Source organism: Cynocephalus volans, chromosome 10 (genome assembly GCF_027409185.1).
Source record: "Cynocephalus volans isolate mCynVol1 chromosome 10, mCynVol1.pri, whole genome shotgun sequence".
NCBI lineage: Eukaryota > Metazoa > Chordata > Mammalia > Dermoptera > Cynocephalidae > Cynocephalus > Cynocephalus volans.
In genome coordinates, this window is record NC_084469.1 from 20,894,710 (window position 1) to 20,915,761 (window position 21,052).

General features: G+C 38.5%; 2 protein-coding genes across 3 annotated transcripts in view; one reads left to right on the forward strand and one right to left on the reverse strand.

Moving 5' to 3' along the window:
* Positions 1–11,060, reverse strand: part of AP2B1 (adaptor related protein complex 2 subunit beta 1) — a 114,766-nt gene extending 103,706 nt beyond the window's left edge. For both annotated transcript variants that reach the window (XM_063109357.1, XM_063109356.1), the window contains exons 1-2: positions 10,935–11,060; positions 5,755–5,814 (exon numbers count right to left, since the gene is read on the reverse strand). In XM_063109357.1, the coding sequence (XP_062965427.1) occupies positions 5,755–5,791 (37 nt within the window). In that variant the 5' untranslated portion in view covers positions 5,792–5,814; positions 10,935–11,060. The remainder of the gene's footprint in view (positions 1–5,754; positions 5,815–10,934) is intronic.
* A 5,993-nt stretch (positions 11,061–17,053) lies between these two features.
* On the forward strand, positions 17,054–20,756 carry PEX12 (peroxisomal biogenesis factor 12). The gene is made up of 3 exons (XM_063112156.1): positions 17,054–17,794; positions 18,097–18,650; positions 19,454–20,756. Exons 1-3 carry the CDS (start codon positions 17,669–17,671, stop codon positions 19,851–19,853), a joined length of 1,080 nt encoding a protein of 359 aa, XP_062968226.1. The 5' UTR covers positions 17,054–17,668; the 3' UTR covers positions 19,854–20,756.
* The last annotated feature ends 296 nt before the right edge of the window (positions 20,757–21,052 follow it).

The following is a 21,052-nucleotide window of genomic DNA, read 5'->3' on the forward strand; positions in this document are numbered from 1 at the left end:
ATACTGACTCACTGATAAGAACACCACTAATAACTTTTAAAAACCTTTTAAGTTACTGTTAGAGAGGAAGGTACAGTACAATAGTTTTGGAACTAGAGGATTGGGAAAAAATAAATCTCACAATGTCTAACTAAAATGGAAGAAAATGGTATCTGCAGGATGATCTCCAACAGAATTTTTTTTTTTTTTTTTTTTTTTTGTCTTTTTGTGACCGGCGTACCGGGCTCAGCCAGTGAGTGCACCGGCCATCCTTATATAGGATCCGAACCCGCGGTGGGAGCACTGCTGCGCTCCCAGCGCCGCACTCTCCCGAGTGCGCCACAGGGTCGGCCCTCCAACAGAATTTTAAGGTCCTGAAAAGAAAATAAATGTAGACAGGGAGCAGGCTTAGAAACGAGTGTTTTCAAACCAGAAGAGACTCCACATATCATCTCATTTACCCACTCCCAACTTTACAGATAAAGAAATGAGGCTCAAAGGTCACAGAGTGAATTAGTGACAGAGCTGGGCTTAGTGCTGTATCTGCTGACTCTCAAATCCGGAAGTTCTCAACCTTGACCACACACTAATATTACCTGGGAAGTATTTAAAAATAACTATGTTCCGGTTTCACTCTGGACCAAATAAATCAGAATGTCAAGGAGAACTCTTATATTCATATTTTTTAAAAAGTTTCCTCAGGTGATTCTAAAGCACAACCAAGGTTGAGATTCATTGCTCTAATTAGTACATTAATAAGTTAGTGGGCCTTAAGGCCCCATCCTATTTAATCATCCTAACAACAACAATCTTGAAGCTTCAAGAATGGTACAAAACAGTCATTTTCAGAGGTATAATCTTGAATGATTGCTCAGGCCCTGCACTGTAAAATACCAGGGACTGTCACCACTATTTTAAGGCCTGGTCTCCAGGCTCACCTATCTTCAGAATGCTAGAACCAAAATAAAAAAGAGGGTAATAACCATCATCTGCTTTAAGGAGAAAAAAAAAAAAAAACAAAAAAAAAAACCACTAAGCCCAAGAAGAGGTTGACTACTCCCACCTCAGCATTCCATCTATAACCTTACACTCATATAATATTGCGTCATTTTTCTCTACCTTCAAGACTGTTCTAGACTCTGCACACCAAAAATATGTATAATCAATGAAGATAAATAAATAATAAATAAATGTTAATAAACTAATATCAGAAAGAAAAGAAGGGGGAAAAAAAGACTGTTCTTGATGTTCATATTAACAAGACCTCATTCACAAGTATAGAAATAGTGGAGACAGCACACTCTGTGATGTGCCTGAAGCCCCTTAAATAGAAAGGATGGAATTGGTAACACACACAGAAACTGAGCACTAAAAAAGCTTTTCATCAATATCTATCGCCAACAAGGCAAAAAGGTTGTTACAAAATCAACAGCTGCAAAAATAGCACAGCCAGAAAAGCTGGGCCCTTTAAAGAGTCATTCTCCTCTTCACCAGGTACTATGCTGCCAAATCCAGCTCTTAGGGTTCCCATCATTTACTTCTGGGAACAATAAAGGACAAACAGCAGGGTTTCAGAAAGATGAACTGTGAATAGCAGCAGGATTTGCAGAATCAAAACAGGATGTAACTGAAATTATTCCAATTCCAATAGCATAAATTTAAAGAATATGTTTTAGTGACAGTTCTGGTAGGCGTTGCAGGAAGCAAAGGGAACACAGCCTATCCATTCCCTTTAATGTGGTATTTATCTACCAGTGATTCAATCTGTAAGTTTCAAATTTGTTATCAATGCCTGAATTTAAAAAGGTCACCAGGACCCCTTACAAGAGAAGGTTTGAAGTGTTAAGCGAGATTTTAAGTTATATCCTTTATGTCCTTATAGATTACGTTGGCCATCAAAGCACATGAGATGTTAACTGAAGAAAGAATAAATAAATACATTTCCAAATGACAAGAAAATCAGAAAAAGCTGAAAAAGAATGGCAAGGAGCTAATGACTTTTGTTGTGAGGTATAAGTAATAATAATAGGGAGGAAAAAGTTGGGAGAAGGCAAAGAAGGGGACTAAGAGAGGCAAAGTAAATGATATATACTACAACTTTATTAAATTCTTATCTTTTGTCCCTCCTATTTCCCCTAATCAAACCAACCAAGCATTGGCAGCAGCTGGCAATGATTCTCAGTCTTGGCTACACATTAAAATAATCTGGGAAGCTTATAAAATCCCCACACCCAGACCATATCTCAGGCTACTAAAATCAGTTATCTAGCGTTGGGACCCAGGCATCAGTATTGTTTTAAAGTTCCCTGGGCAATTCCAATTGTAGCCAGTGTTGAAAGCCACTGACTAGTAGTTGGTATAATTAAGCAACATCACTATGGAGGTTTTTGTATAATAGCAAAAAAATGTGTTTACCTCTACCTAACTCCAATGATAGAACAGGACAGACTGAGCTTTCTGGAATATGCTCTGGTGCTCCTTGCTCGCTCCAGGCCACTGCAGACCTGGGGTGTGCCCTCCTTTTTTTTCTTTTTTTTTTTTTTTCAATAATTCCAGTCTTAAAGTTGTAAGACTCCCTAGTTGTTAACATTTTGCCACATTTGCTTTATCTTTCTCTCTACATATTTACATATTTTTCCTATACTATTTAACAATCAGCTGCAGACATCATACCTCTTTAGCCCTGAAATACATCAGTATGTGTTTTCTTTTTTTTTTTTTTTTTTTGTCTTTTTCGTGACCGGCACTTAGCCAGTGAGTGCGCCGGCCATTCCTATATAGGATCCGAACCCACAGCGGGAGCATCGCCGCGCTCCCAGCGCCGCACTCTCCCGAGTGCGCCACGGGCTCGGCCCTCAGTATCTGTTTTCTAAGAACAAGGAAATTACCTCATATAACCATAATACAATGACCAAAATCAAGAAATTTAACATTGATTCATCATTATCATTTAATCTATAGACTGTATTCAAAGATGTCAATAATGTCCTTTATGGCAACTTAATTCCCATCCCATTCCCACTTCTGGGCCAGGATCCAGTTCAGGATTATTACATTTATTGACACATCTCTTTAGTCTCCTTTATTCTGAAACAGTTCCTTTGCCTTCATGATGACATCTTTTTAACGTACAGACTAGTTATTCTATAGAATATGCTCAGTTTTTCATGGGTGTTCCCTCATGATTACATTGAGGTTATGCATTTTTGGCAAGCTAACTTATAAATGATGGTATGTTTTCAGTGTATCACATCAAGAGAAAAAAATGATGTTGGCTTGTCATATTATTGTTAACAATGAATATTTGATTAAGATGAAAAATGCCAGATTTTGACATTGTAAAATATTTTTCCCTTTGCAATTAATTTGTGAAGATACTTTGAGACTATGTAAATACCCTGTTCCTCATCAAACTTTCACCTGCTAGTTTTAGCATTCATTTATGACTCTTCCCTAAATTATTACTATGATTTATGCATGTATAGTTGTCCCCTGGTATCCATGGGGGATTGATTCCAGAACAATCCCCATACCAAAATCATGAATGGTGGGCAGGCTGGTTAGCTCAATAGGTAGAGTGTGGTGCTGATAACACCAAAGTCAAGAGTTCGAATCTCTGCACTGGGCAGCTGCCACAAAAAAAAAAAAAAAAAAAAAAAAAAAAAACTCAGATGCTCACATCCCTTATATAAAATGGCACTGTATTTGCATATTACCTATGCCCATCCTCCCTTACTTTAAATCATCTCTAAATTACTTATAATACCTAATACAATGTAAATGCTATGTAAATATGTAGTTGTTTTTTATTTGTATTTTTTTTTATTGTTGTATTGTTTTTTCCCCAAATATTTTTGATCTGCAGTCAATTGAACCTGCAGCTATGGAAGGTCGACTGTATGTGTATATGTGTGTATGTATATATGTATATATGTATATGTATGTGTGTATATACACACACACTCACATATATGAGGAGTCTTCAAAAAGTTCGTGGAAAGATTCGTATTATCTTTGAATTCCATTTCCCACGAACTTTTCGAAGTATTCTCATATACATACACATGCACTCATTTGTTTATTATTCAGTAGATTATAAGCCATTACTATGATCACTTTTTTGTTGCTCAAATTACTCCAAATTTGGCCAGTGGGAGCCCCTTCAAGCTATGTTGCTCCTTGACATATCCCATCATTTTTTTGAGCACTTCCTTACTATCTGGCACAAGATATTCATGTTCATCTTATACTTTCCTAGCCCCAGCCCTGGAATCAGTCATTTCTCCAAGGAGTCCTGGTTCCTTTCAGTGAGAAATGCTATCTAGAAACCAAGATCTGGGTACTAGGAATCCTATACACCTACTCTGACTTGGAGGAAATCAGGATATTTAATCAGAAACTCGACCAACGTTAGGGTGTTAAGAAAATGGGACTCATACATAGTAGATACTCAATAAATATTTACTAAATGAATGGAATGAATAAATGAAGGTAGGACTCTGCAGAGTGTTTTTCAAGACCAAACTCAGCTAAACTTGGAGATAATCAAGCCAGTAAACGTTATAAGGCAAACAGAAAGACAAATTCTGGGGCAAAGAAGTTGTCATATTTCAGCTACTAGAGGAGAGGAGAAATGGTACATTTGAAAAGCAAGCCAAGTTGCTGCAGAACAAAAGAGGAATGGTAGCTGATGTCATGTCCAAAATACTTCAGTAGATATAAGTACTGCTGAATACAAAAGCACAGAATTCTGATTCTGAGGAACAAATTGGCTAAGGGCACAATTGGCTGAGAAGAGCTAGACTGGTCTGTTTTGGATGGGAGGGCCCTCCACACCTCTAGAAATGAGCTATTTTATTTAGGAACAATTTTACAAAAGATAGAAGGTTAGAGTATCCCAAGAAGAATCCTTAGTTCCTAGGCCCACACTCTTACATAAACACAAGCATTATATTACTGATCGTAAAGATGCTGAGGCTAATAAATTCAAAGCTACTCAAGTATTCACAGTCTATGACCTAAAAACCAACTTTAGAAGTTCCCCATTTGAAATAGATGTCTAGACAAAGAACAAGGTAGATCTATATGGAGGAATATAAAAACACCACATTTCTATGCATTGTTTTGTATTACCCCTTTTTCACTAAAGACAAAATTTTTAGGGCTGGCTGATTAGCTCAGCTGGTTAGAGCACAGCCTTTTAATGCCAAGGTCACAGGTTTGGATCCCCGTAATGGCCAGCTGCCAAAAAAAAGAAAAAAAGAACAATTTTTAAAAATCATAAGTATTAATGTATGCACTTACATACATACAAAAATACTGAGGATACACACCGAGTTCCCCTTGGAAATAGGAAGGGGAGAACTTTCATTTTTACTTTTTATATATCTTTATTGCAATTAAATGTATTCTTTGTAATAAAAATATTGTTTCCCAGTAAAAATTAAAAGAAAATAAATATGCTTCTTCTTTTGCCCTCCTCAGAGCTATCAATCTTCAATGGATCAATGTTGTTTTCAAATAGCAAAGAAGAGTCATTTCCTTTCACTAAAACAGAACCTTCAAGTCAAAATGATGTGCATCACATCGTAGCTTTAAAAATCTACACTTTAATAACTTATTCAAAGACATGTATCCGTAGAAGTAGTAGATTTCCACTGAGATTGTCCATGACATGCATGTCCGCAGGAACACATCAGAAACATTCTACCTGGGACATTCTCACACTAAAACTTTTTAAAAATCTCAAAAATTTGATCAAGTTTTCAAACTTACCTTTTTTATTGGTTGTGAAGTACTTGGAGTCAGTCATGATTTGGGATCTTTAATGTGCACCTATAGCAAGAGAAAAGAATTCCTTTATCCAGGTTATACGTACCCAGCAAGGTACCTGATTAATTTTAAGAACATCCAATTAATTAAGAACATTTATATTTAAGAATTTCTGTATTCAAAAGTGAGTTATCTTCTTCCTTACTACCACCACTGGTGATTCAAGGGATGCAGAGAAAATTAAGAACGTAACTTCTGCTTCAAGGAGTTAAATAGGGACAAAATCTAAAGGCCAAATGCAATTGGATGATAATATGAACCTATTACAGATTTGTGATTTTATCCACAATTATCTCCTCAAAGTCTTCAAGAGCTAAAGTTAGACTTTTTTATAAATATATCTTCAGTTAGTCACTCAAACATTTAAGATAAAGTAAAGTTCATTTGTTTTGAAAGATCATTACTGTCCATTTAGGAAAATCTAGTTACTTCCCTGACTCCAGATGTAGTCACTCCAAAGCATATATTCTAAACCAGTGTAAGGTCAAAAGAGAAAATAATTCTGCCAACCTATCAAACATTACATGCAATTTTCAATAAAAGGAATCTTCTGGAGGAAAAAAAGTCTCAATTAGTAGGACAATATTGTTTCACAGAAGCAAACATGCCTTACACATGGATTTTTTTTAAATTGTGGTTTTCATATTTCAAATAATCTACGTTTAGCCCAACAGTTTTCCCCCAAAATAAATAATATCATTTTACAGTTAAATCAAGGCAAAAGACTGAGATATTTGTTTAGTCACACTTGAGTATAAAAAGAATCAGAACCGGTTAAAACTCAAAAGAACATGGATCTAGCCTCAACCTTAACTCTTTTGTTCCAATTCCCAGGAGAATTAATCCAGCTGAGACATGGCTCTACCAGTAAAAACAAAACCATGGCAGACTGGTCACATTTCTCGCCAAATGATGAGACGTTTTCTGATCTGAGAAACCCTAGGACTTCGTCCAATATACTTGACTTCTCTAAATATATTAAATTTTTCTTTAAATAATATTCTTTCTGCACTCAAAAATGAGTATCTTCTTCCTTATCACCATCATTAACAATACTTATTAACAATTTCAAGATAAGACATCTCCTGACCTGCCCATCACTGTCAGGTCAATACAACGTGAGTGATAACATATCTGTCAAACTTTAGTGATAACACATTTCGCAAACAAAAACAAATATAGATCTGGGAGAAAAGACCTAAGCACCAAATAAATCAACATAATTAAATAAAAGGAAAAAGAGCCAGATAACATAAAATAATAAAAAAAGGTCTGGTTCAAATCTGATCTCTAAAATGAGCTACTTGAATTGGGGGGAGGAGGAGGGGGAAAAGGAGAATTGGTAAAGGGACAAAAAAATCAACTACACTGTATATTGATAAATTAAAAAATAAAATTAAAAAAAGGAAAATAAGGGCCAGCCCGTGGTTCACTCGGGAGAGTGCAGTGCTGATAACACCAAGGCCACGGGTTCGGATCCTGAAAAAAAAGTTTAAAAAAAAAAAAAAAAGGAAAATAAATTTAAAAATAAAAGTAACAAGAAAATAAATTAATTAATTAAACAAAATGTGCTACTTGGACAATCTAATGGAAATTAGGCTTATCTGCTATCTTTCCAACCAGCTACTTACTATTTATAGTCTTGATCCTAATACAATAGTTCTTTAGGTCATACCAAAATTTCACTGAATTACCTTGTTAAAAGAAGTGAGCTAGAATCCACAAATACCATTATAGAATACAGATATTTAATGTTATAATTAAAAAATTAATCTTAACAGAGGCCTCCCTTAAACAGGGAATAACGCCTTTCTAGCAAAAATTCAAAGAATGTTATAATCATTTAATCCATTTACCACGCAAACTAAATGTGAAGCAGGCAAATGAAGAAAGGAATCCATATAAAAGACCTGAATAAATTGAAGTTATCTATGAACTTACATATACAAACAGAAAAACCAGGATACAGAAGTGCCTACTACAGCCTGACAGGAGGGCTATAGCTCAAGTAAATTACAGTCCATCTAGGATGTTATTATGCCATTCCAAGTCTTAAGGGATCATCAAAACTTAAAACTTACTTAAGACTTAAAAGCAAAATCTTTCTGGAAATTCTCACCCAGTTTTTTCGAAAAAGTATATGAAAACTGTTGTTTTCTAAAGCTCTCATTCACATACACACACATTAAATTTCTAGCAGGAATTTTCAACACATTCTGTTAAACATTAAATTAACCTAGTCTTAAGTCATGCATTATTAGTAGCCTACACATTTTATTATCTCTCATAACAAATTTCAATGTCAAGGAATAAATTTCTGTCCTGTTCACTGTGAGCATTAAGTGTTCTTAACCAAAGAATAATGTTCCCACTTACAAAAATTCAGGGAAAGGAGGGTCAATTACCTTTAGAAACCCATGACATAGGTCCTAAATTAAGAATCCTGCTCTAAAGAGAAGGGATTAAACATATTACTGTCTTAATTGACACTGCAGTAAACAATAGCAATGAAATATTCCCTATCGATATTGGCAGAGAAACATTGTGCCAAGTTGGTTCTTGCTTTAAGTGAAAAGAAACTCCCAAGAAAAATGAAAATAGGGCTGGCTGGTTAGCTCACTTGGTTGGAATGTGGTGACCTTAACACCAAGGTCAAGGGTTCAGATCCCCATACCAGCCAGCTGCCAAAAACAACAACAAAAAGGAAAATAGTCTAAACAAAAAGAAATGAGAAGAGATGGTAGCTGCACAACACTGTGAATGTACTAAATGCCACTTCACCTTAAAATGGCTAATTTATGTGAATTACACCTCAAAAGATTACACACACACATACACACACATATATATATATTAATGAGATACATTTAATTGCATGGCAGATATGGACATAGCCAGATTCCCCAAAATATAGGATGGGGAAAACTGATGTCTGCAATAAAAGCCTCAGAAAAAGCAGACAAGAAGGAGCTGAAGAAAAAAAAAAAAAATTTGCTAAAGTGCCTCAAAAATCAAGCTGCTCCGGGAGAAAAAAAAAAATTGTTTCTTCAGGAGAGCCCCAGAAAGAGGCAAAGCCATGACAGAATTTGAACTACCTTTTTAGGATCAAACCAAACAAGCGAATGGCTTTTCTGAGGACTTAAGGTACGGCATAGGGACACTGTTAAACAACAAAGCTGCCACAGTTAAAAGCACACAATCACTCTTACTTGTCCTAGCCCAGAGTGTGATGTCACTACATTTCAGAGAAGCCCTCCCGGCACAGGATTATAGAGATAGATTTAACATAACCTAGTTTCTACCAAATACAGGTTGAAAGTCCCTCCTCTCCTTCTACTCCTTCCTCCTTCCAGATCCCCAACTGAACGGCAAAATAAGATTAATAGTTTGAGTAGAATAAGGTCAGAGAAAAGTTAATAGGGTCTTAATTTCAAATGGCTCTTTGGGAAATGGCAGCTACACTAGAGTTGGTGAGGCCACACACTAAGCCCTTCTTTTCACATAAAGTTGGGCTTTACACAGTTCAGTCCCATAGTGAAAAACTGGCCAAAGTTACCAAATTATTAAGTAGAAAAGTCATTACAGTAACCTTTTATTACAAGGGTGAGAGGTGCTAAGTTCATTTCTAATCAAATATTCAATAATAATGCAAAGACAATAACATCTTCAGGTATCAATTAGCTCATAAGAAATCACAAGACCCTTAAAAGCTAAAATTACCTGTGATTTCTATTTAAATATGACAGACTACAAATAATTTGTTAATATTACACAGAAAGAAAGAAGCTCAAACATGTCCTATCTATTCCTTGTTTAGATTGGTTCAAACCTGTGCCTAAAATATAATATTCTAAAATATGGATCTTTTAAGAAAAAAAAGGATGAAAGAACTAGATTTCCTTGAGTCTTTTAATCCAGTAAGATGTTAGCTTCATATTAATTTTACCATCCAACTTTCAGTGATGCTGTTTGCAGAACACACTGTCCTTTCTGGAGTTTCAACTGTTAAAGATACCTGCCTGCAAACAGTTCTCACCTTACCACCACGCTTAGTCATCATTGGAATGCGTTACACGTTTTCTTGTACAGCTGCATATCCTTCATCTGCTGCTTTCTATTATTACTTAGTAAGTGTACCCTAAGGCTAAGCAAGAGAAATATACAAGGAACGTAATTAATAATTTAAATTGTTCCTCATTGAGGCCGCCTTCTTAGTCATTCTGCCTTTCTCAGCTTCTTTTGTTTTCTTTACTTTTTCTTTTAATCTACAATGGTTACGATAACAGGGTTTGACAGTTAAAAAAACATTTTTCTTTTTAAAAGTCAAAAGTTTAATGAAGTATCCACACTTCATTCACTTCACCCATACTGCTTCATAATGAAGCAGCCAAGTGACTACAGTAAAAGCCTGCCTGAAAACAAATCGCATGAATAAATTCTTTGGACTCAAATAGTAAAGAACAGGAAGTTCCAGTTTCTTTACTTCCAGCTTAATCCATAGCCTTTCCCAAACCACACCGTTTCTGCTAAGGTTTACCCCCACTTGCTTCCTCGTCTCTCACATCGGGTCAATTCTGAAGGCTTTTCGTCCCTTCCCCCAAGTGTCAGGAATTCCTCTTCTTTCCCCAGGTGGTCAAGCCTCGAGGGATATGTTCCTCCATTACGAGGTTGGGGAGAGGTGTTTCAACCTCAAGTTACGAGAGACAGGCGAGGGGAATCCCTTTTCCCTTTTGCGTGCCGGACACGTCCAAGCCTCTCGGTGAACGACGCCGAGCGGGGAAGAGCGTTGGTTCTCCCCTCGGCCTCCAGCCTCCACTGGCCACACCCCTGGGCTCTGGACCTAAACCCCCGACTTCGAGACGTATCTTCTCTCCGATGCTCCCAACTCCCTGCTGCCACACCCGAGGGACTCCCTCACCCCCTCACAGCCAACGCTGCGGAGACCTTTCCTCCAACCCTTTTTCTCACAACGGTCACACCCGACGGTTCCTTCCATGCTCAACGTTCACGCTCCTAAGACTTCCTCTGCTCCGCCCGTCTCCTACCCAGCCTCGGGTTCTCCTCTTCCCTCTTCCCCCCAATCAATTAGGGACACACCCCAAAGTCGGCCGCCGTGAACTCACCGGAGGCAAGGGCGGGGTTGGCGGCAGCAGGAAGAGAGCACAGCCCGGGTGGTGGTGTAATGGTTTCCTACCCGTCACGATTCTTTCTCTAGGTCTAAGCCACTGCGCAAAACCGGTTTGCCAGGGACAAAGATGGTGGAAAGGAAACTCTGACGTCAGAGCACCTCGCCGCCTAACGTCATCCGGGTGCGCGGTAAAACCAGAAAGGCGGCGAGATTTCGCCAGGTGGGGCAAGACCTGGAGATCTGGTCCTCCCCGGGGGATGTTCGTTGGCTATCCAAAGGGATATATTAAACAAGCTGACATTCTGTGGGTTTCTTTCCTCGCATAGGAATTCCTTGAGAAACTTAAACATAGAACGGGTGAAATACCCTGTTTCTTTCTTAAAAACCAAAAAATCCTCAGCTAATTTCCCTGGCAGGTTTAGGAGAGGACGATGGTGATCCAGCCCAGGACTATACTCGGGTAGTGGGGCTAGAATAGAGTGGTGCAAGGAAAAGAAGTTGAGACGGCATCACATCTCAGTTCGAATCCCTGCCTTGAATGTGACTGAGACAGTTTTTTCCCGTTTCTTCAACCATGTGGAACGAAGACATGATATATCTCTCTAGGGCTTGTGAAGCTTACATGGGATAAAGTAGGTTAAATGCCCAGCATGTATTAGGTGTGTTTACACAAAAGGAAGTTCCTTTCGGAGACTAAGACCTAGATTCCAGGGTCTGGAACCGGAGGACAAGGTTGATGGAGGTAAATGAAACTAGCTGTTCCTAAGGTTTACTTGAGGGTGTGAGAGAGGTTGGAGAGGCAAAGGATGGATTTTTTCCCCCTTATTTTTACCCATCAACTCTGTGAATTGAAAAGTATTTAAGTATTTTATTTAATTTTTATTTAATTTTATTTTTTTAAAGATTACCGGTAAGGGGATCTTTAACCCTTGACTTGGTGTTGTCAGCACCACGCTCAGCCAGTGTGCTAACCGGCCATCCCTACATAGGACCCGAACCCGTGGCTTTGGTGTTATCAGCACTCTCCCGAGTGAGCCACGGGCCGGCCCTAAGTATTTTAAAATCGCATTGTTAAAGAAGTAATCAGAAGTACGTAAAAATTTCTTATAACATGTTCATGCATTGCTATTTCCTCTAATGTTAAAATTGGGGAAATTGGAGCCAGGTGTAAAACAAGAGAAAATGTAAATATTTATGGTAGATCAGATAGCTGCATAATGTGGAAGAATATTTTATGACATGAAAATTCCAAATAAAATGTTAAGTAAAAAAGGATACAAATCAGTATATACAGTATGACTGCATGTGTATAGAAAAAAAGCTAGAATAATATTCAGCAGAATGTTAAAAGTGGTTATTGCTGGATTGTCAGTTTTAGTGTCCTAATATTTTTCTGTATTTTTCAAATGTTCTACAGTGAATATGTATTTATTTCTGTGATTGGAAAATGCTTTTGAAACATTTTCAAAGAATATGTAATGATAGAGAAAAATGCTTTGAGATGATGTTAAGAGGAAAAAAAAAAAAAAACACCAACAAGATACAAAACTCTAAATCCAGAGATGTACACATCCCATCCCTATTACAGTGGTTCTGCCTGGGTGGTGGATTACAAATAGTTATCTTCTTTATGTTTTCCATATGTTCCAAATCTTTCTCTAGAGAAATATGTGTGTGTGGTTTTTTTTTTTTTTTTTTTTTGGCAGCTGGCCAGTAAGAAATATATATTTTTTTAAATGAATAAATAATTGCTATTTTCATAAACTATCATTCCAAAAGCTTTTCAGACTCACTCTCCTCCACTTTTGGGTGAAAGTATTGATCGATCTCCCCTTTTTTTAACTTTTGTGACTGTGTACATTCTAGGTACTTCTACCCATCTACTTACTCCTCTACCAATTCAACAAATATTTATTGAGGGTTAGTATGCATCAGGAACTATGCTAGAGTCCCAACTCTAAATAAAATATGGTCCCCATTATCAAGGACTCATAGTATAATGTGAGACCACTTAGGAAGCTGTTAAGATGATCTAGCCACAGAATGATGGTTTCGACAACTAATAACAATCTAATTAATATTTATTGAGCATTTATTTTATGTCATTTATTCTGCTAAGTAATTTACATTTATTATATTTTGAAATCCTCACAACCTGATAACTAGATAGGTACTACTGTATTAACTATCCTTCTTTTACAGAGGTGAAGGGAAGTTTAGTGGTGGAATTAAGATTTGAACCAGGGAAGTCTGACACTAGAACTGATGATGCCAATGTTTTAGGCTTGGGCAAGGAATAAATGGTAGTACTAGTAATTCAAAATAGGAAGATATGACATGGCACAAATTTGGGAAAGGGGAGGGAGGTGATGAGTTCATTTTTATGCATGTTGGGTTTAAGTGAAGTAGTCCAAGTGGTAGTTGACTATATGTGTCTAAAGATAAGGAATGATCTAGAATTGAATTAGTTTTGTGGGCCATCAGCATACAGATAATAATTTAATCCGCAGGAATGAACATTACTCATGAAGAATGTGGAGAGTGAGAGAGCTTGGGGGCAGAAACAGAGGAAACCAAGAATCAAAGAGGACTCAAAAGTAGTCAGAGAGGTAGATGAAAAAGCAGGAAGCTATGATGTTTTAGGATGTTTGTCGAATTCCATGAAAGTAGATACTATACCAGTCTCTTCACTCTATCCCTGAGGTGAAGTTCTTCTCCCTCCAAGATTAATATATGTTGAATAAATAAACGTATGAATAAGTGGTCAACAATATTAGTTGCTATAAGAGGGAGGGGCTGAAAAGTATCCACAGGATTTAGCAACACGTAGATTTTTTAGGTCATTGCTGAGAACATCAGCAGAGATATAAGGCAAAATCTATGCTGCAGAAGTTTGAGGATGAATTGGAGGTGAGGAAATAGAAAGTATGACTGAAGAGAGAACAGGTGTAGGATGGTATTTGAGGGAGAGAATGGCAAGGATTTTTTTTTAAAGTTTGTTTCTATACACATACATCTTCCCTACAGTAACCCTTTAGCCATACCATGGATTTAATTATGTTCCATATGCACATAACTCCAAAATCTCTTTCTCTTCCCATTGTACTTCAGGCTTCTTCCCATGGCCTGTGAGTCCCTGCATAGTTTGACTCATCTACCTCTCTAACATCATTTTATGCCTTTCAGTCACTCTTCATTTCCTCATCATTTTACCTTTTGCTAGCTAAAGTAGTCCTCAAATATACTAAGCTCTTTCCCACCTTCAGGCCTTCACAAATAACTGCTCCTCCTTGGGCCGGCCTGTGGCTCACTCGGGAGAGTGCGGTGCTGATAACACCAAGGCCCCGGGTTCGGATCCCATATACGGATGGCCGGTTCGCTCACTGGGTGAGCGTGGTGCTGACAACACCAAGTCAAGGGTTAAGATCCCCTTACCGGTCATCTTTTAAAAAAAAAAAAAAAAAAAAAAAAAAAAAAATAACTGCTCCTCCTGCCTAATATTCTCTCCCCCAACTTCTCACATGGCTGGCTCCTCATAATATAGGTTTCTGTTTAATTGTTATCTCAGAAGGGCATTCCTTGATTATCCAATGTAAAAGGTTCTGCCCTCCCAGCCCCCACTGCCACTCCCATCTCATCCCTCTTATTCAACTTGTAAATTATGTACTTACTTACTTGTTCATTATCTCTCCCCTCAACTAGACTGTAAATTCCATGAGGGCAGGTACCATGTGTTTTTACTACAGTACAACTTTATATTCGGCACCTAGCATAATGCCTGACACACAGAAGATACTCAACATTTATTGAATGAATGTCCACAGGTAAGTTCTAAAATTAGCATTTAAGACCCTCCATAATCCATCTAAATCACTTTTCAACATACCCTCCACTATTTTTTCCGTAGCTGTAGGGTTAAATTAAACAATTTCCTCTTCATATTTATTCTCTGCTGCTTCCTTAGCCTGGAAAGCCCTTCACCACTATTGTGACTTGCCCCAAATGTACTCACCCTTTGAGGCCCACCTAATTCACAAAACTTTTTTTAGTGGACATCTGCTATGACATGGACTACAGGGGGTACCAGGTTATATCACTGTATTAGAGAAAATGGCAGAGAGACACTGAAATAAAACATGAGGTTAGAATTTGTTTGGTTACATGGGCCAACATATTTGCCTTCTGTATAAGTTGCTTTGAACTACCTTATTTCTCCCCGCTGGTAGTTATTTCTTCCTCTAAACTCATACCGTATTAACCTATCTGCTGGCTTTTAATACCTTTTAAAATGAGTGCAATTTATGTCTTATCTCCTTTATTACACTAAATTCCTGAGGGTGGGATTTGTGATGTGTTTATTATTTGTAGATGTAATAATTGACATGCTATTTTTTACTGCCTTTCCTCCTTATGTAATAACATCAGTTTACTTTTGGAGTATCCTCAGAAGACTATCATTAATCAAGATGTCTTGCCCTCCTCTGGCTAAAAGTGAAATAGAGTGAAGGGGGAAATTGAACCAAGCTAGTCAGTTGGAATTTAAATCAGGAGCACGGAGACAAATGGAATTTGGTGGAAGCTCATTCATTGCGACGATGTGGCCTGGATCAAACTGTTTGCTAATTCTGGATAGAGAGACCCAATAGGATTGTGTAGTTCCTGTGCTTTCAGGGCTGGCTTTTCTTATTTTGTGAGCTACTCCACAGAGTTCTAATAAATTCCTTTTTAGTTTAAATTAGACTGTTTGCTGCTTTTAACCAAGGAACCCTAATTGACAAAAATGTTTAACTAATTTCCTGTTTGTTTTAATTAGTGATATTGCTCAACTTTGTATTTTTGTTGTTCACTTAAGAAATCCTTGCACATAATAGCTACCATTGATTGAGCACCTAATGTGTACCAAGTGCTTTATATAGATACATTATCTCTAGTCCTTAAAACTCTGTGAAGTAGAAATCCTATATCAATATGACTTTCCCTGACAGGTATTTTGTAGAGTAAAAAGCACTTTTTAAAACTATAATTAAGGGTAACTTGCAAGATTTTATTTCTCTCCTACTGAAACAAAACAACTACTGTAAACACAAATCTTGTTTTTGAGGGTTCTCATTTTGCAAACCAATGATCTATTTTTACACCATAAGATTCTCTAGGGCAGTGAATAATTCCTTCTATTTCTAGCTATTTAGCCCAGAGGTGAGGGAGGGGTTAGAGGGAGGGAAGAGACGTTGAACTCTCATCCAAATATAAACCTCTACCAGCAACTCAAAACGAGGCAAAGCTGCATACGATGTAAATGCACTTTACACACTGTAAATTAAATTAGTTTGAGTATACAAACTGAAAAGCACCTCCTCCGGCAAGCCTCCCCAATTCATGCTCGTTAGAATTCATCAGGATTCTCCCGCTTTAGTACCATATTCACGTCGCTAATGTGACACATCCTACTGTGTACGAGGGATAGGACCGTTTCCGTCTAGTATAGCGAGTGCCTAGAGGTATGTTTGAATGTAACCAAACCTGAAAGACAGTTAAGCTACCAGCTTAGATGGCAAGTTTCACCTTCCCAAGTTCTGAGGAACAAGCAGGAACCTTTCTTATTCCTGATTATCTTTCTTTATTATATTTGACGGCAATAAAGATAAGGCTTCTATCTCCTATGTCGCTTCAAATTCTTTCCGGAAGGCAGTAGAATATAAATTATCCACCATCCTCGCCGCGCGTGTACAAAAAGGGCCTTCCCATCTCCCGATACCCTTTCTCCCTCGGTCCCTAGCTCGATCGCCTACGGGACCACATGCTTAAGCAGCGGGCCCGAGCCTCCGCTCCTGGAGCCAGACATCGGCACGGCGTCCCAAACACCTTGTCAAAAAGACCTCTGCAGAGAGAGGATCGGAGCTGTGGCTTTCCACCGAGGATACGATGCAGACCCAGCCAAAAAAATAAAATGGAAAAGAAACCAGCAGAGGACCCAACGCCCAAACTAGCCCGAACTCTCCCCCTTTAATTTCCGCGGGGGCGGAAGCGGAAGTTCGTACAGAGTCATAGAGTTCCGCAGTTCCGGTTTCAGGGCCGCATTCGGGACTAGAGCGCCTCTCTTCCGGCAGCCGTCCCTGTGGTCCCGGTGGCTTCTATTTCCGCGTGCGGCTTCGGTCATAAAGCGGAGACCTCCCGTCAAACGTGGGGTCGTGGGTGCTTCTCACCTCGCTGGGGTCAGAGAGCAAGGACGGGCGCGGGCCGGGGTACTTTACAGCCAACAACGGGAGCCAGTCCGTGCGTCCCGGGCACGCACTGGCACTTCTGATTCCTTGGAGCCGTCTGGCTTTTGAGCCCTCGAGATTGAGGGTCCCTGGTTCGCAGCTCCAGGACTGCAGCGCGAGAGGACAGCGCTCTTCGCCCATATCTGTACCTCATAGTCACGCTCTGCCCTGTGAAGTGCAGCATTTGACAAGTCACTCTCTTCCTACATACCACTTCCACCCACGTCTGGGTTAACTTCGTTCTTGAGCCCCTGAATTTGAGACCCCTACCCTCCGCCTCCTCTCTTCGCCTCCAGAAGAGGTCTTTTTCCCCAGTTCAATTTTGTCCGTAAAACTGAGTTTGGAGTTGCGGGTATCCTGCAGAAAGATTACCTTTTAAGACCGAGCACCCATTTGATAAAAACAAACAAAAGTTCATGCTTACTAGAGAGTTTGTGGGGAAAGCGAAACCCAATACACACAGAAAACTATGGCTGAGCACGGGGCTCACATCACAACTGCTTCTGTGGCGGATGACCAGCCATCCATCTTTGAGGTGGTAGCACAGGACAGTTTAATGACAGCAGTGAGACCTGCTCTTCAGCATGTGGTCAAGGTAAGCTATTAATTCTCTGAGATTTTAGGAACTTAGTAAAAACCAAATCAATCATTTGTTTATTTGGCAGCCTAGGGTTTGAAATAACCAATTTGCATATGTGTCCCACTACTTAACAGTTATTTAGTCTCGGTTCTGTGTACTGAATATCCAGCATTTCAGGAAGGTTAGGACAGACCTCAGAAATAGTGACTTATTTAAGCCGAAAGTGTATAGAATTTAGAGGGGGAAAAGGCAATGTAAATATAAGGTACAGTAGCTGTGTAACAATGAATTTCATTTATTGATTTATTTTGCTTCAGGTTCTTGCAGAATCAAACCCTGCCCACTATGGCTTCTTTTGGAGGTGGTTTGATGAAATCTTTACTCTGCTAGATCTTCTGCTTCAGCAGCATTATCTGTCTAAAACCAGTGCCTCTTTTTCTGAAAATTTTTATGGCTTAAAGCGGATTGTAATGGGGGACACTCACAGGTTTCAGAGATTGGCCAGTGCTGGTCTTCCAAAGAAGCAGCTTTGGAAATCACTTATGTTCCTGGTTCTTCTTCCCTATCTGAAAGTGAAGCTGGAGAAGCTGGTTTATAGCCTGAGAGAAGAGGATGAATATTCTATTCATCCCCCTTCTTCCCACTGGAAACGATTTTACAGAGCCTTCCTGGCAGCCTACCCGTTTGTTAACATGGCCTGGGAAGGGTGGTTTCTTGTACAACAACTTCAGTACATCCTAGGAAAAGCTCAGCATCACTCACCACTGCTGAGGCTGGCTGGAGTTCGGCTAGGTCGACTGACAGTTCAGGATATACAAGCTCTGGCAGACAGACCAGCTGAAGCCAGCATGATGCAGCAACCAGCCAGGAGGTAAGGCCTTAACATTTCCAAAAAAATCTTTGATTAATAAATTCTAAAATTTTATCCCCATTTTATGAAATTTACCTCCCTCGGTTCACTTTGCAGTATTTTGTAAAATCATAGAAAAGTTATTACCTATGTACATAAAACAAGGACTGCTATCCTGGTAACCTTCATCATACTAGGTACATTTTAGCGCACACTTGCTATGTGCTAGGCCCGGAGCTAAGCGTTTGCTTTATGTACCTTATCGCAATCCTCATCACAACCTAATGAAGTAAATGCATTGACTCCATTTAGCAGTTGAGGAAAGTAAATTCTAACAGCAAAGTACCTTGCCAAGCCCACACAGCTAGGTGGCAGAGCTGAGATTCAAACCTGTTTAGTACAGTTCCAGAGACTGTGCTCTTAACCATGGTGCTGTACTACTTCTAGTTACTGTTTATGTTCTTCTCCAAGTTCAATATATATATTTCTCAATACGGCTACGTTTTTTTTTTTTTTTCTGGATGCACTATCTTCCACTTAAAAACAAATTTTCTACAACTTTCTTTCTCAAAACACAAAACCCTAATCTCGTTATTAAAAACTAAGCTTAGCTTCTATACTCCTAAAATACTGTTAAGTCAGAAAGAAGGAATCTTTTAGAATAGATCCTTAAGGAGATGGTGACAATCTGGCAACTAGTCAATCCCCAAATCAGTGATTCTAATGGAAAGTGTATGAGTAAGAACTGCATTTATGTAAGTCATCCTGTGATTATACCTAAACAAAGTTTCTCTCTTTGCCTCTTTGTTTTCTTCTCCCAACAGTGTAATTGAAAATATAAAGTCAGCTCTGAAGAAAGCTGTGGGAGGTGCTGCCTTATCTCTCTCTACTGGCCTTTCTGTGGGTGTATTCTTCCTGCAGTTCCTTGACTGGTGGTACTCATCTGAAAATCAGGAAACCATCAAGTCACTGACTGCCCTGCCTAGTCCACCACCCCCTGTACATCTAGACTACAACTCTGATTCTCCCTTGTTACCCAAAATGAAGACTGTGTGCCCACTGTGTCGTAAAACCCGGGTGAATGATACTGTTCTTGCCACCTCTGGCTATGTGTTTTGTTATCGCTGTGTGTTTAACTATGTGAGGAGTCACCAAGCTTGTCCCATCACAGGTTATCCAACAGAAGTACAACATCTGATTAAACTGTACTCCCCTGAGAACTGAAAGGGATTAGCATCTTAATCTCACATCTTATGCACTATAAGGCCACAGGGCTGGTTTTCAGCATGGTTCATAGCACTGATACTTCTCAGACTCAATTCATACCTATATGAACTTTAAACAACTATATGGATTTCTTTTAAAAAGAGATACCCATTTGATCCTAAACTTTTAGCCTTCTCTCTAGACCCCTACTTACAGTTGACCAATCAGATTAGAGCAGGAGAATCAGGACTGGCAGAGGATGTGAAGGCCAGTGTAAAGGAAGTAGATAAAAGATGATGTTAGTATGGAAGCTTTGCCTGTTCCTTTCCTTAAAGAATAAGAGGTATAAATCTCTCAGGAAAAAGCCAGGGATAGACCTCATAAAGTGGGTGGGGAGGGGGAAGCAGGTCTTTAGAAAAGAAAGTATCTGCCTGTGAGGTAGAAATTTTATCAGTTTGCAAACAATATGAAATGCTGACCTGCTCTTTATAAAAATATTTAGAAATACTTTAGAAAAACAACACCTCCTTCCATATACTGTGATCCATTTGTTGTGACGTCTGCTATAGTTTATCAACTTTTAAAGATAACTTTATGAGCCATATATACAAGTATTTCTCGGAAAACTGGTTAAAGGAAAATAGGGTTTGAGTGTTTATGTATAGAGTAGTCTGAAGATTTCAGTTTAAAAGCAAAGCTAACAAGCAATGAAGAGATGAGGTAAAATACTAATCTAACTATAAAGAAAGGATCTTTTAATAAGCTCTTTCTGTTTGCTGTTAGAGTTTGCTAAACTGGCATGAATTATTCTGGATATTACTAAAGTTTCTATGAAACATTTAAGTAAATTTTAAGAATAATTTTCTGGCAAAGAACTCTTCCATGTTGCCATGATTATGTGGAAACTTAAAGATTACTAGAGATGGTAAAATAAATTTTTCATTCAGATCACTTTTGACTTTTTGAGCTACTTTTGTATTGATCAAGTTTGCTTTTTTATGCTAATCCAATGGTTGGAACAAAAATCCTCTGCTCCAACAGCAGGAATTCAGCCTTGTATGAAAAACCTTGTATTAGAAATACTACAGAAACACTTAAGTTGTCTGTGTAGGTGAATTTATGCAACTGGATTGGCAGACTGGTGAAAACCTGAGTTAAAAAAAGAAACATATTTGTAAGTGACTCTGCTGAGGTAGATGTTTTCTGATACTTTACCT

Coding starts and splice junctions, on each gene's coding strand:
- PEX12 (XM_063112156.1), top strand. CDS start 17,669: ATGGCTGAGCACGGGGCTCACATCACAACTGCTTCTGTGGCGGATGAC. Junction 17,795..18,096: donor CTCTTCAGCATGTGGTCAAG/GTAAGCTATTAA, acceptor ATTTTGCTTCAG/GTTCTTGCAGAATCAAACCC. Junction 18,651..19,453: donor ATGCAGCAACCAGCCAGGAG/GTAAGGCCTTAA, acceptor TTCTCCCAACAG/TGTAATTGAAAATATAAAGT.